The sequence below is a fragment of the Athene noctua genome, chromosome 1, assembly GCF_965140245.1.
Source record: "Athene noctua chromosome 1, bAthNoc1.hap1.1, whole genome shotgun sequence".
NCBI classification, from domain to species: Eukaryota; Metazoa; Chordata; class Aves; order Strigiformes; family Strigidae; genus Athene; species Athene noctua.
Genome location: NC_134037.1, coordinates 145,343,229 through 145,358,958, shown reverse-complemented (window position 1 = coordinate 145,358,958; position 15,730 = coordinate 145,343,229). Strand labels below are relative to the sequence as shown.

General features: G+C 35.7%; 1 protein-coding gene across 6 annotated transcripts in view; it reads right to left on the bottom strand.

Annotated features, from left to right (window-relative positions):
• Nucleotides 1–5,189: 5,189 nt before the first annotated feature.
• The window catches only part of ARL13B (ARF like GTPase 13B), a 53,399-nt gene continuing 42,858 nt past the window's right edge, over nucleotides 5,190–15,730 (bottom strand). For 2 of the 6 annotated variants that reach the window (XM_074899438.1, XM_074899463.1), the window contains exons 7-11: nucleotides 14,640–14,736; nucleotides 13,175–13,400; nucleotides 12,581–12,697; nucleotides 12,165–12,233; nucleotides 5,190–7,296 (exon numbers count right to left, since the gene is read on the bottom strand). In XM_074899438.1, coding sequence (XP_074755539.1) covers nucleotides 7,220–7,296; nucleotides 12,165–12,233; nucleotides 12,581–12,697; nucleotides 13,175–13,400; nucleotides 14,640–14,736 — 586 coding nt within the window. In that variant the 3' untranslated portion in view covers nucleotides 5,190–7,219. Of the gene's footprint in view, nucleotides 7,297–8,063; nucleotides 8,090–10,443; nucleotides 10,488–12,164; nucleotides 12,234–12,580; nucleotides 12,698–13,174; nucleotides 13,401–14,639; nucleotides 14,737–15,730 lie in introns of all 6 variants that reach the window. The other 4 variants (XR_012633140.1, XR_012633141.1, XM_074899473.1 and 1 more) reach the window with 4 other exon arrangements.

The following is a 15,730-nucleotide window of genomic DNA, read 5'->3' as shown; positions in this document are numbered from 1 at the left end:
ACAGGGTGCCAGGTGGAAAGCACCCACAAATCAAACACACCATGTAAAAGAACTTTCAAGTATTTATATGCTCCAAACGACACGATTACATACTTACTATAATGATTTCTGCTTAATTACTTATCGCCTCTGTCCCTCGTTGGTTAGGAACACGCTCGCTCAGATTTAAGGTTGCAGTGGGTTTCTAATTTTCTGTGCAGGCTCAAAGGGTAAGGGCCTTTATTCAGGCAGAGGTCTTCAAAGCAGTGGGTGTGATTTTTACTATTATAATGAGCATAGTTCTTCCAAAGGACACTCTAATCTTCAATTAAACTGATTTACATTGAACAATTCTAACAAGCTTCAGTGTTCCAGGATGTTTCTCCAAGGACAGCGGTCCTGATTACAAGTTTCTTCCTAATTATTGTTAATGGTTTGAAGAACAGACTGACCTAGCTGATGCGTCCAGTCTGCCCTTATATTTGCTGAGAAACATTTATATGGACAATAATACATATTATATGTCCTTGGATGCAATGAGAAACAGTTGTGCGGCCTGCATTGTGTGATGAGAAAAGTTGTGGGGCCTACAGTTTCCCAGTAAACAATACATACTTTCTCATGGATAGCAAGCACATAAAATTTAACCAACTCTTGTTCAGGGTAACACTTGTGTGCCATTGCTTCCAGGAGGGGCAGGGGTTGGTTGGAGGTTTGTTGTTGTTTGTTTCTTTGATTTTGGTTTCTGTGTGGTTTTCTTTTTTACCATGAGAAACTGTACTGTCCTCTAGTCTCCTCTGCCTCTCCAGGAGATAAACCAGGATTAGGCATCAACCAGACCCTCGATTAATCAACTTATAAAACTGATCCTCGTCCCAGAGCCTGCTTGAGGTGCTGTGCCATGCCCGCCACACCACCAGACCTCTGCCCTCAACTCCTGGCTGGCCCAGGCTTATGCAGACTCTGCAACTGCTATTCAGCTGCTCAGCAGCCTCTTCTAAACCACACTGGAGATCAGCTCTAGCTGAACCTGCCACTACCCTGAAAGAAAATGGATAGAAACTTGAGAATTCTTCACACAAATATCTTGCACGTGTTTTCAGATAACTCATTCTCAGGAGAATCACCTGACCCCAGTTTGTCAACTCTAACTGGTTTAGTGGTGCTAAAACCTGAGGGGGCTGATGTGTGTGGGCAGTTCCTTTCCTGATGGCTGTGCCTGAACAGAACCATGGAGACCTGCAAACTCCTCCTGTGAGAAAGGGCATCTTGCTCTGCTGGCCATCTCTTGCTGCAGTTGTCATGGCCTAGCAAAACAGACACCACACACGCTCCCTCTCTCAAAAGATTGCTTGTGCGTCAGCATTTGCTGACTGCTTCAATAAGAGCAACCCCTGTGGAAACAGCAAGTTTGTTTAACAGTAGTTTCAATTAATGGCTGCCCACACTGCTTCTGCATGCCAAAACCAGCCTCCAAAATCCAGACTGGAAAGGGGCACAAATTTAAAGACAGGAATGCTATTATACAGATAAATATTTGAGTTTCAGCTACTAATGAAGACTACGAACACTTATGCAAACCTCATGCACATTACCATCAAATGTGAAACTTAATTTAAAGTGTTTTAATCAATATCATGATGAAGAGCAAGTAGACAAAATGGAGACTTTCTACATATCAAATGTAAAAGGAAACCAGAAAGGCTTTTTGATAAATGAGTTGTACCAACAGATACAGAGCAAAATTGGTATAAAAAGTGCAGTTCTCTGTGGCTGTAATTCTGCCAAGACCAGCAACATACAAGAAAATACATAACTGAATTTTACTGGACCAATAAAACAAAAAAAGTATGCTGAGTGAGTCACCTTCTCCTAAATCTAGGGCTATATTCCAGTTGTAGATAGTGCCATCAGTGCTGCTTAATGTGTCTGAAACCAGTAAGATTTGCAACATATCAGAAGCAAAGGAAGGACTTCAGTTAAACAGTTTGTTCACTAGCAACACCAGCATCACAAATAGATGAACTGCAACAAAACAGTAAATATGCAGATGGAGCCTGTATCTCTCCTGTGTGCTGCTGAAGAGATGGATTGACTCTGGGGGGATTAACTTCAGTACCTTTTGAAAGGCAGGCTACTGTTCTTAATAAAGTAATCCCAAACTATTTCTGTCACCTAAGCACCTACGCCTGCCAGGGTAAACGACCATGTGCATGCCCAGATGCCCTGTTAAACCACAAACCACAACCCGTATTTTGTTTCTGCATCTCATTTCTGCAAAATCCATTGTATCTCCACAACTCCACAGTAACTGCGGTCCACAATTCTCTTAAGCTAACACATTTCCTTTAAACTTGTTACCGTATTTCAAACCTCTGTTTTCTAAGCATGTCCTTGCATTCAGGAAAGCAAAAGAAGAGGACAGTGTCCCCTGATTGTCCCCTGATACTTTCAGAGAGTGGAGGATGGCTGAAGTGTCTTAAAATTAACAAATAAATATTTAGAAATATCACCACCAGCACATGGACATCCTCCAAACCTAGTGAACAGAAAAAGCCATTACTGTGACTTTCACTGTTCAGTTTCAGGTGTCCACAGTTTCCTGGAGCAGGCACAAATTGAGTCTTCACCATTATTACATAGTAATTTAGAAATACACAAGCAAACAATATTCTCCTTGTTTGTTATATTAGGACAGACCTAGGAAAAGCTTGCTAGGTTTTATGGAGATCAAAGTCATGGATGGCATGACTTTTAGGATAAAAAAATATGTAAACTAGAAGATCGTGTAAATTAATGCTATCGGGATGTAGCACTCTTTGGGAAACTTTTCAGAGACTATTTTTCTGCATGATAAATTTTAGAACACTGCTTTTTGCAGCAGAAAATGCAAACATGGTGGGAAGACGGGCTAAGCATCAGTTTGAGGTCTGCAAAATCTACTCCCTTCTGAAGAAAATGTTGATGTACATGTATACACTTCAAAATCCCAAGTCTCCTATTCTTCAGTCGTTCAGTCTATTATCTAGCTGCTTATCAGTGAATCATTTTTTTTAGTGGCTTGGCTACCTTATTCAGTGTCACCTGGCTTTGCTGGTCTTCACAAGTTTAACCCACATACCTCGCTTGATGCAAGGACTTCATTTCTTGTTACTCATCCTCACTCAACATTTCCCTCTCTCAATCTTTCCACTAGCCCAGCAGGAAGAGAATTTGCAATGATCTTAAATTCTTATTCACTGGGGAGTATACATAGATTGCTAAGCATTACATGGTCCACTTCCTTCTCAAAAGCACAATTTTTTTACCATAGAGCAGTTGCCAGAGCATTCCTAAGTAAGAAAATACAGTTTATGTGAGCAATAGGGGGAGAAGATAGAAAGAAAAAAAAAACCAACCAAAACAACAATCAAACCAGAAACTCTCACAAAACAAACCAAACAAGAAAAAGATTCTTCTGTCTTAAGATAAACTTGTCTTAAATTACACTTACTTTTAAAATATAGTTCCTCACTCCATTTACAGATGCATCTATTGAAATACTATGGGGTACGTTCTGTTCAAAATAGTAAAAAACTTTGTTGAATGAATTCCAGAAGCTAGGAAGATAACAGACAGCATGGCAAAGTTAGTGGCCTGAAGTTACAGTACTAAGCTTTCAACTAAAATACTAGAGCATCTTAGTGGAAAATACTGTTTGAATGTTATTTAAAGAAATAAAAAAAAGCCTACCCTTCTTGCTTTGTTACTGTCCCATCAATCTTTTCTAATGTGATATCATTATATCAAAAACAACAGTTCTCAGGAAATACACTGGTTTCTGCTGGAGAAAAAAATTGTTGAGAGACCACTCCTGGCAACTTTAAAGTAATCTAAAATTGCAAAACTGAGAAATCCATTTTTAAGTGACAGGTAGGCCTCCAGAGGATAGAGTTACAGTTCTGTGACTTTCAAGGAAAGGATAATCACTACAGCCTTTCTTTATAAAGCTCCCACAGCATTCACAGCCCAGAGAGAAGCCTGTTGCACAGGGGCAGCCAGTGGTGTGATGGATGTGCTCGAGGATTGCCAGTTACACTTGCCTCTCAGGCCTCTCTGCGGGTGCCTGGCTGCTTCCATCTCGATCCTCGCAACCAGGGCTCACAAGAGGGCCATTAGAAAGCAGGCATCAGCTGTCTATTGGAGTGCTTCTTTTAAAGCTTTCTAATTCTCCATCAGGACTGTGGAATTGAAATAGAAAACTCACAAGACTATCAAATAGCTTCCTCTAAAATCACAGTGCTTTCGTCTCACTTCAGTATGAGTTCCCCTCACTGTGCATTACTTACATGGAGAGGTCACGTCACAGATGTGAAACTAAACCTAATGGATATCAAATATATGTACTTTTAATAATAGAATTATATATATTATTTTCTATTCAAAAACTTTAAATCTCTATGGTCCTTCTGTGGATTTCAGGTTTTGGCTAAAAAGGAAGACAACAATGAGAATGACCTATTTTGAAGCACTTATTAGCTTTTACATAAATTCAGCTCATGAAAGTTACTATTCCTTATCTTAGAAGATACATTTGACTTACCTTTAAAATATTTTGTCTAAAATATATTTAAAATGTTGTGCACAGATAATTCAAAATGTTCTGCTTATGCAGCACATTTCTGTGTTCTTACCACTCAGGTATTTAATTTCAAATACTCTAAGCTGAACGCAGACACATTTTGAAAGTGATGTTATTGACAGCAAAGAGCATCGGAACCTGACAAAACCTTCTAAGTTGTGCAATAATTACCTCTCAACTTAGAACTGTGCAACTCATTACCTCTCAAATATTAAGTGCACTACCAAAGCACTTAATATGTATAAATACTTTATATATACATATATACATAACTTAGTGCCAATCTATCAATATTCTAAATTTGACTACATTGCAGCTGTAAAAATATGCAAAGATTCCATCTATGAGGTCTCTATTTTAGCAAGGTAAATGAGACTTGCAGCCATTAAACATTTATGACTACACCTGCTTCTGAAAAATTGTAAATTTTTGATAATACTTGAAATGTTGATACTGTTACTCTATACATAAATGTCACCTTGAGCACATAAAAAGTCAAGGTAGTGTAAATTACTGAAAAAAAAATACTGTAGAATAATTACAGAGCGTATTAATAAACAAAACGGTATGAAACATTTTTTGAGTACTTTGGTCACATATTGGTAAAATTTATTTTAAAAGCAGAAACAAAACCGATACATGTGTCCACACACACAACACGCATAACACACACTTCACATGTAAGTATCAACATACATTTCAGTTTCTCAAATTTTGTTACCACAGCAGTATTCAGCTTTATTTTTAACAAAGATTTCCATTAATTTATTTTAGATAAGTGTTAAAAGGGTAATACATTTCTAGAAACTGAAGTTGTAAAAAAAACCAAAACCCAAACCAAACACCTGTGAAAGTAGAGCCTTTAAGCCAAAAAAATTAAGTGGTAACGTAGCTGAAGATAGAAAGATTGAGATTGCACACAAACTTTTATGCAACTCCCCCTCTACTTAATATTGTGTTTGTTTCAAGTGAAAACGACTTAAATCCTGAGAATAATCAAACCGAACCATGTTACACTATTAGAATACAAGTCTCATGTGGGTAGTCACATACAAATTCTTTCAACCTTACACTAAACTAGCAAACTTGGAATATTCCTCTCCACCCATTCCAAATGTAATATTCTTAAGACTGATTATTTTTTCCCCCACTTAAACATACTCTTTAAAAAATAATTAATTAATAATTTTATTTTGGTTAATATGGTGGAAGTTTATTTGTGCAACTCATTGCCGTAAGGGATATATGGCAAAGATTTCCAATGTCAAAGTGCTGAATATAGACATTGCATTGTTTTAACATCTACTAAAATAATTTGGTAATACCATGTTATGAAAGACTGAGACCATAATAGAAAATCATCAATTACTGCTTCTTAAAAAAACCCTTTGAATGGGGGTTTTATCCTTGCTGTAACTAAGTGGCATAATGACATACCTTTTTACACAATATACCAATGGTTGTCTCCAGTGTAAGAGGAAAAACATTTACATAGGAATATATCCAATTGTAACCCTTGTTGTTTGTGTATCACTTGTATGAGATTTTTTTAAATGTAAAATTAACACATTGCATGGAAGTATTATGTAAGTCCTTAAAAACCTGGGGTTTCTTTAGTTTTCAAGATGGTATTTTAGTATTACTGAGATTAAAAACTGCTGGAGCTTATCCGCAATATTGGTTGATTCAGTTTTCCATCAAAATTGATGACTGAATTAGTGCAAAACTTTCACTCACTATGTGCAATTTTAGTGCACATTGTAGCAGACAATACAATATTCAGCTTTATTTTTTCAGCTGAATTTATTACCTATGTTGAACTCACTTAACAAAACAAACAACACATAAGAAAACTTTCAGACAATTACAATAGCATTAATCTTGTATAAAATGTATTTATCTTAAACTTTCCTTGCTACCTTCTCCCCCCTTCAGATTGCCAGAAATATGAAATATGCATCTGGTAATGTAATCCCTAATAAGAGGTATGGCTACTGTAAGAGAAATGTAAGAGTCAAACATTCTGTATTTGTATGCATTTGACTATCAGCTTTCTAATGCTTTGTAGGTATCATTTTATTGGTAACAGGTATGAGTGTCCACTCAAACTTTCAAATAATTTTATAAAAAGTTAGAAAAATATACTCAATATTTGTTGCATAACATTCTTATATTCACCCTATCATACATTAATCTTACAAAATGCTTTAGAATCATTTATTAACTGCAAAAATACCAACCACTGCACAGCACCTGGAGAAAGGTCTTGGTGAGAACGTAAAATCCAGTATTATGTGATCTTGAAGGTATTTTTCTTCAGGTTTACAGCTATGTATTTTCATAAGTAAACCCAATAAATATTCAATACCGTGTTCATATTGGCATCCATGGACCCACAGACCTTTCTTGATTTCATGTTAAATCCTGAAGAAGAGCTGGTGATGTGAAAAGTCAATGACAAATTCTAAGTATGATAGAATAAACCCCATGTTTAATTGTCACCAATTTATTTTGCAACAAGCTGATAGAGTGTCTTTTAAAAAATTTTCCTTCAAGGGCAAAACCCATTTCTGATACAATTTTTTTATTATGTTCTTTTAAATGCTGTTTGTGATCCAGTTAAGCAATGACATCATGGGTATCACTGTTGGGTCTTTGGCGTATAGTCAGCGGCGGCAGAGGCTTTCCATAGAAATCTGTATAAGAAATGCCAGAGAAGAAAAACACATTAATCTGTCATTTACCCATCTCCCTTGCTCAAAGGATGTTTAAATGATGTAAATTCTTGCTTCCTTAATGAAAGCTAGGTAGCCTACAAGTTTAGAGCTAATTCCTACAAGCAACTTTCAGACATAGTGCTAATTAGTGTCTGGAGGTGTATTGGCCAAAAGAGGGTTTAATTACATTTTGTTATACATGCATCAGCATTTGCAAGATCAAGCCCAAAGGTGAGCTGTAAACATCCCTAAAAAAGGAAATGATACATCCAGAGTGTACAAATGGCAACTGAAAAAATGAAGTATCAAAATTTGAATGTCACTGTAGTTGAGTCTGCCTTGCAATAAAGCTTTAAGTGACAGTAACACTACGCAGCATCCAAAATTTTGAGACCATTTATGCATGACATCTATCTTGAAAGCCATACTAATTTTCTGAAAGAAATATTCTGTTAAGAATTTTTAAATAAAACTGCAACATTTCCTTTTGTCAATAATGGAGTTTAAAATAGTAAAATTGTTCAAGACAAAGCTATTAAGCACACCAGAAGAGAATAACAAGTATTCTCAAACATTTGTAATTGATATAAAAGAAAAAAACAACATGCAGACTGGTACATGCAAAGCATTTCACAAGCAAAATAATGTCATGAAAGATGGTAAGAGGAAAACAGGTAGAAATAAAAAAAAAATGTAAAAGCAGCTTTTTGAGGCATTCAAATCTCAATTTTGTTTATACAGACAACCTCTTCTGCAGCAAAGCCTTGATAGCCTGCCAACACAAAATTCAGCTTTAATAAACCATAATTTTCCAAGAAAAATATATTCTACTTTTTCTACATATGCAATAACTAGTGTTAAAAATTGCATTCCTGAGCTAAAATTAACAAAAGCAAGCAAGCTGGATTATATTACTCTAAGAATATGTGTGCATGTCTGTAGGATCAAGGTTTTAGTTATCCTTACATTTAATCCGTAAATAAACGCTTTTAAATTATTGGTGTAAATATTTTGATTTTAATGGAGCTAATCCAGTGTTACAGCAGCATGTGAAAAGCAACAAAACTGCAACCAATGATTATAGAGCAAATGAAAACCTGTACAATGGATGTTTTTATTAGTCAGTTTCTTGAAGTCTGGCAGATGACTTTAGGACTGGAAGGCAATTTTACCTCCTATAATGAGAGGTGTTTATTGTTCTTGCTAATATATCCTCCAGTGACAATAAATAGACACTCATTACCTAGTGTTGTGCTAGAATCATTAGCATGACTGGAAAAATTGCAGTCTTTAGTGAAAATAAGTGTATAATTAAAGATTTATATAATTGACTCTACTGCCTGTTAACTCTGCCTAAACATCCAATGTAATGTTGTGTGCAAAAATGATCACAAAAATTACTCAATATATATACTAAATAGCCTGCTCACCAACACTTTAATTTTCCAGTTTGCACATTAAATCATTAAGACAGATTTATGTCTCTGAGAACACCTAGCATTAAAAAACAGACCTCTGGAGGTTGTTTCAACCTCATACTACACTATTTTATATATTACAGCAGGAAAGTCTGTGACACTTTCAGAAAAAATAATTTTTAAGACAAAACCAAAGGAATAAGTGCTATCCTAACTGACAAAGACCTGCAGTAGAATGCACAGGAATACTGAGAAACACCTGTTCCTGTGTTTTTCCATGGACTAGAAGAAATCAACATTACAAAAAGTCCTATCTGAAGTTTAAGGGGCATGACTTACACTGAGGAGCCATAAAAGCAGAATGTTAAATAATTCTTTTTTCCTTGCTTTTATGGACAGTAAAAATTTTACCTGGAGTTCTGACAAAAGCATCTACTGAGCATCCTACTAGAATTGAGCTTTTCCAGTCTAGTCTACATGAAGGTAGGTGCTCACTTGTCCCATATACAAAGACTTTTCAGCCATTTGGCCAATAACCATTTGTCAAAGCAAATTGTTCAACAGAATGCAGTGTTGCTGTAGAAAACAGTGCACTTCAGAGAATCCAAAAAACCCACAAAAAAGAAAGCCTTAAATTCCCAGCTAAAGGAAATAAAAAAATACTTCGAGCTTTCCCTGAAAATTGTGCCTTCATGTCATTTATATAAATTAATCATGAAAGCAAAAAGGAAACCAGGCCTTTTTATTTCACAAAGGTTGAATGCCTGAAAAACTTTTAAAACAAACTTTACAGTGAATTTGGGGGGGGGGGGGGGGGGGGGGGGAAAATCAAACTGGATTTATTCCTGTGCTAAAGGGACAGTCAAAAAGAAGTTGCTTTTCAGAAAGATGCAGTTCAGGGAATAGTCTATAAAAATGGATCAAAGTTAGGCTCCACTGGTCTTAGGAAAACTCAAATGAGTTTCCAAGCAAGAGCAGGTTCTCCATCTGCAAAATATGTAAAAAGACATTGAAAAACACTGTTGTGTGACAGAAAATGGGGAAAGAGAGATGGGAAGCTAAAATCAGTGCAAGATGGACTTGGTAGTGTTAGGTTAACAGTTGAACTTAAGGGACCTTTCCAACCTAAATGATTCTATGGCTCTCAAATGGTATGAGTAAAAAACCAACTGCTTTAAGTAAAGTAATTGATGTTCCTCGATATCAGGTCCTAACTGAACATTTGACAATGCTGGACCATGCAGCTGAAGAGATTTTTTCGTTTATAAATAGTGCTTTCCTAATAGATGTTTTCTTGCTTTCTCAGGATTTTCTGTACCTGTGTGAAACATGTGAGTGTCTGAAAATTCCTGAAAAAAACAAATCTCAACAAAGATTGGGCAATGTCTTGGATTCACCTGAAAAGTTCTAAGCACTCCAAGGTTCCTCTGATCTCAACGGTTACACCTCTGGTCATGAGGTCATTTCCCTACCAACATCTTTTCCATTATTAGATTCCAAAATACTTTAATTATTATCCTTATTTTACAAATGGAATAAATTAACACAGATCTTAGGCTACTAACTCACACACCTGTGTGTAGGGAACCTAGCTTAAGCATTTTTTTAATCTCTTTGTCCCACCCATGCTCTTGCTACAAAATGCAACACCTCCCTTAGGCAGAGATAAAAATTAAGTACCACCTCTTCCCTTTCTTCCCCTCCCTACCTCTTCATCTGGCTTTTCTTTCTTGCCGCCTTCTTTCTATATGCCTTTAAAAAAAAGAGCAAGATGGTTTTATGATTAAGACTACAAATTACATTTTATGCACATGAATTACACTTCTGTGAAAAATAAATATCTAGATTTTAGAGATCTTAATTCCCCTTTTGGCATCTTCTGATTCTTTGGCAGAGAAGCTCCATGTTCTGTTGCTTCAGAACTTCAGCAGGTATGTACACATGGTGCTGTACTACGTGGTAGTAGTATAATCAATTCAAGTCAGGGTTGAGCTCAAGGATCACTATAGACAAACTGAGCTTCTTTCTCTCTATGTTCGTCAATTAATGTTCTCTTTGTTCAATTTGTATTGTAAGTGTTCCCACTGCTTTAGTGTGGTTATGCTCCTCTCATATTACTCCGGATGTCTCCACAATCACTTGGCTTTTCAAAATTTGAAAAATAAAAATGTAAGAAAATGTAAGAAAATTATCATCTAAAACTGAGAAAAAGATGCTATATGAGCATATGAAAACAATCTTCCACAGTCTTCCAAAAATAGAAAATAGTCATAATTGAAGAGAGAAATCAAGAGTCTGCCTACTAACACCTTGATATTTCCAGTTATTAAACTTATTTTTCCTTTCAGTTTGTGAACTTCCAGGGACACAGGCTCTTCAGGCAACGCAGCAGATCACAAGCTTTATCACTGACACCCCTCCTTGCAGATAATCTAGTTTTCAGTTGCAAGTCTCACTACTTCTACAATCAAATTTATGTTGGGCTTTTCATCATAGCTGGGATTGCAGTCCTTCATGTGGAGTTGCTGACATAATGCACTTGATTCAGATGTGACCACATGTCTTTACATTTCCTTCTCACAAGAAAACACCCCCAAATCAATGGCAAAAATCTTACAAACTATTCTTTTAAAACCATATGGAAAGCATAGCAGTGGGTAAAAGAAATTTTAGACTATCTCTAGAGGCAACACAAGGAGTCAGCTTGCATACAGCAAATCCATGTGGATGTGGGCTGTGGTTCACAGAACTACAGAAATACATGGGGCCCATTTGGGTTCAGTATTTTGAAGCAATTAGCACTTTCAGATCAGATCACAAGATCAGTGTGGAAACAAACAGGCAGCTTAGTGCAGAACCAGCCTGGGTGTGGAACAGCCTCTAAGGATGCCAAAGTAATAAGCCCTCCTGGATCTCTGCAGTCCTGCTTAGGCCTTTCTGCAGTATCCTCTCTGCTGAGTACCTCTGACTTCTTTTGGTACCCAGGTAAGCCAACTCCTGTCCCCACTGCATCAGATAATGATGAACTGTCTACACATGGACAATGGAAATATACTCTGAAACTTTCATGTTGAATGCAGTGTGTGTTTGGACTCTTAAAGTAACCGGTCCAGTTACTCTTTGTTATATGGCACATTATAGTATTTAGGTGCATGCTGCTGTGCAAATAACTTCCGATCATTAATAGTTTCTGATATCCCATGCCACTTTAAACTTTGTAAGGGAATCTGAGACACCTTTTTTTTTTGGTAAAAAAAGAAGACTTGAAAAATCAAAAAGATGCTTTCTACTAAGCAAAGGGTTAGCTTTTGGTCAGTGAAAACTGGCATTAAGAAATTAAAAAAAGATGAAGACTGAAATGAATGTAGAAGTGAATGAACAGTGTAGAATGCTTTAAAAAAGTACAAATCCCAAAATATTTTCAATTACCAGCATGATGTGTTTCACCAAGAGGCTCAAGTTTTCGAAGTCTATTAAGTTTGGGAGTTCCCCAGCCAACTAAAGGAAAACAAAGACAGTCAAAACATGCCACGAAGGCACCTGAATATGATGAAATGTACAGAAGCCAGTTCTCTTTGGAAGAAATCAAAGGATTTAGAAATGGCAAAAGTATGTAATACATTGTATATATGGTGAACAATGATTCCCTCATGGAATATATCAAATTAATACTGCTGAAAGTTCATACCATGAAGTGGGAAACTACATCAAAGATTTCCTAGTATAGGGTTTAGTAGCATTATGTCTGTATGAAGACACTTCAGTTTCATCATTCAAAAATTAATATTTTAAAGGGTTAATAACCACAAATTGAAACATCGATTACTGTTTGTTAGTACACTTACCTGGTGGAAGAGCTGGTGGTGGTGTAGGATTTTTGGGAATAGTATCCTCTGCATTAACAGGTTCTACTCTGTGGCCTCTTTTTAATTTAGGTTTTTTATTTTTTTTCTTACTGTTATCTATACCAAACAGAAATAAAGCATTATATATCAGATAGTTATATTCAGAGAGTATCTTAGATCAACCTCTAATACAGTTGTTGGGGTGATATACATCATTTTCAGTCCAAACTTACACACAAAATTATATGAAATGTAAAATTTACCCAACATTTTGCTATGGAAAATAAACTGTAAGCATAAAATATATGCAAACTCTATGTTTTAATAAAGAAATTCAACTTAGTTTGGTACTGATGGAAAGTGGACCACGTATCTGATTATGATGAAAACGAACCTAGTTTCATCTACAGTATCAGTTACACCAACAAACACGCACTTTTTTTGAAGCAGATTTTCCAATACAATAACCTAATGGTGCATTTTTATATTTTCAGTAGATTAAATTGATGTGTGGTATCATGAAAAATAATAGACAGAGGGATGAACTATGTGAAAAATAACATTAAATGATACATTAAAATGAAGCAGTTTTACCTGAGTCAAGGCATTCTGAGGCTTGTTGCTTATTCTCTTCTTCATGTTGCAAAAGCTGTGTAGCTGTAGAATTGCATGTTTCTAGCCTACTGTCATTTGTGTTTTGGCTACTGCTACTTGACAAGCGCTGGGCATCCATTTGTTCCTGCTCTGTTTGCGATTTCAAGACAACTGTAGCCTTTTCGTTCTCCAACCTTTGCCGCTTCTTTTCCATTCGTTTTTCATTCTAACAAAGATAATTTTTTAAAACAACTTCTAATGTTGTAAAGTGACATAAGACAGATAGGTTACTTTAAAAATCATAATATTCTAAAATATTTTTCTGCCCCACAATTAGCACAGAAAATATTTTAATGAAGAAATTAAACTTCCAATATCCTGTCCAGAGGAAGGAAAAAAAAATTAAAAGAAAATTGTAAAAAAGGATTAACAGCAAATGAAATGATCTTTAGGTTTATAGCCTGCTTTTTTGCTTTCTTTTTGCTCATATGACAAAAAAAACATTAGTTACATAAACAACAACAACAGTCCTGCGCAAAAGGTTAGAAAACTCAGAATTTCTTCCTCTTCAATTATCTGTTTTTTTTCTTTTTTTAATGTTTTACTTAAAAACAAAATACACATGCACAGAGCTTAAGTATCCAGAAAGTGCTACCATGAGTTGGACAAATACCAGTTGTGTCATATTGACTCCATGATAGGCTGTTTTACAGGTTCTGTATCACAAAATCATTTGCAATACTCACAGCTATACCCTTCTCTTCTTACTCTGTATGTTTTATAAAGTGTATTACTGTGCATGTGGATGACTTTACAAGATACATGGATATAGGTGCTTTTGTCCTGGAGAGAAGCAATGTTTTAATTACCTACTGGAAATGACTCTGAGAGCTTACGTGTTTCTTGAGATTATGTTATCTCAAGTCAACTGAATAAAAAAATAAGGTACAACAAATAAGAACTGCCTTAACTCAGAAACACAGGTTAAGGAAACTTTTTATATTAATATGCTTTTCATATTTCAAAGCTAAGAAAACTTTTCAGTTGTCTCCGTTTTCAACGGAAAACAGGTTAAGCTCAGAAAGTTGAAGCAGTCAAGGAGATTTTGTAAGACTCACTACGTTACTAAAACATTCTGCAAGAAACTAATAGACCCTGAATATTTTCCACTCCTGAATATCCAATAGTTTAATTAGGAAATGTGTTCAGTCATCTCTTTACAATACCTTTATTTTACTGTGTCTACAAAACTTTTTGTCCCCAAAACAACAGTAGGGGAATTTCTTAACAGGAAAGCATTATTTCAATACACACAAAACAAGACTGCCAAGATTAAAAAAAAATAATTAATGCTGTGCATACGGACTTAGAACAATTCTTTGAAATGAACCATTTTTCTCATTACCTCTCAGACATTTGTTAGTGGTAGGTCTAAAACGATCCAGATTTCCACATATTCTCATACCTCAGAGATTACAGCAGATATAGGCTGGAAGGGGTTTACAGAGTTCCCAGGCTCAGGGTCTTCCTCATCGGGTACACTTCTTCCTTCTTCTCTTTCCCTTTGTTGTTGTTGTGTTTATGATGTTGTTGTTGTTTTAATGTTTTTGGAGTTCGGTGTTTTGGGGTTTTTTTGGGAGTGAGAAACAGGGATGATGAACAAATAATTATGAAGAAGCCAAGCCATGAAGTTTACATAATACAGAACACTTATCAGGTCATCTAACTCATCCTCAAATTTTTGCCAGCTGATTTTTACAATATGCTTCATTATTTTGAAAAACATTCTACAGAAATCACAGTGACAAGCTATCATCAATAAAGCACAAGTATATGTTATGGCAGAGGTATAAACACATGCTGCTATGTGCCAGAATGTTCAGTCAGCACTTCAGGAAGTAGAAGCAGTTTCTGAGGAATATGTGACAGAATACATCTGTAACTGGAAGGTTTTGACTGTTCAACAGTATGCTGAAATTTTCATGCTGAAATTTTCACACTGGTAATTTTTTATAACAATTGTTTCAAAGGTATTCAATCTTTTTTTAAAAAAATAATAAGAATCTATGTGGTGGGAAACCAGACTAGCTAAAACTTATTCTTCTATTTTAGTACAGCTCCATTTCTCACAGTTGTAGATTCTTCTCAATATACATAAGGGAGAAACAGTACCAGACTGTTCAGTTTATGCAGAACAGTTAGGGAATCACATTTGCTTTAACTAGACTCAGAAAAATTTAGAAAGACACATAATGCTCAGTATACTCTTGTGGCACCAGCACTAGTTATTTTTTATGTACCAGATCTCTATGTAAGAAATATTAAATTACTATGTATTAAATAATATATCTTTAATAAAGTCACATACTTTTCATCAATTTATCTGATGGTATTTGTGCATAGGAAGTCACTGTTACACCTTTACAGTTGCAAGTGCCAAGAGAGGAAGTAACCCCCTTGTTCAGAGGCACAGATGGGAATGAAAAGGAGGTCACCGATCTACCTGGGAAACCATGTTACTTGGAAGGAATGGCCAGCGTTATGTTAAAACTTATT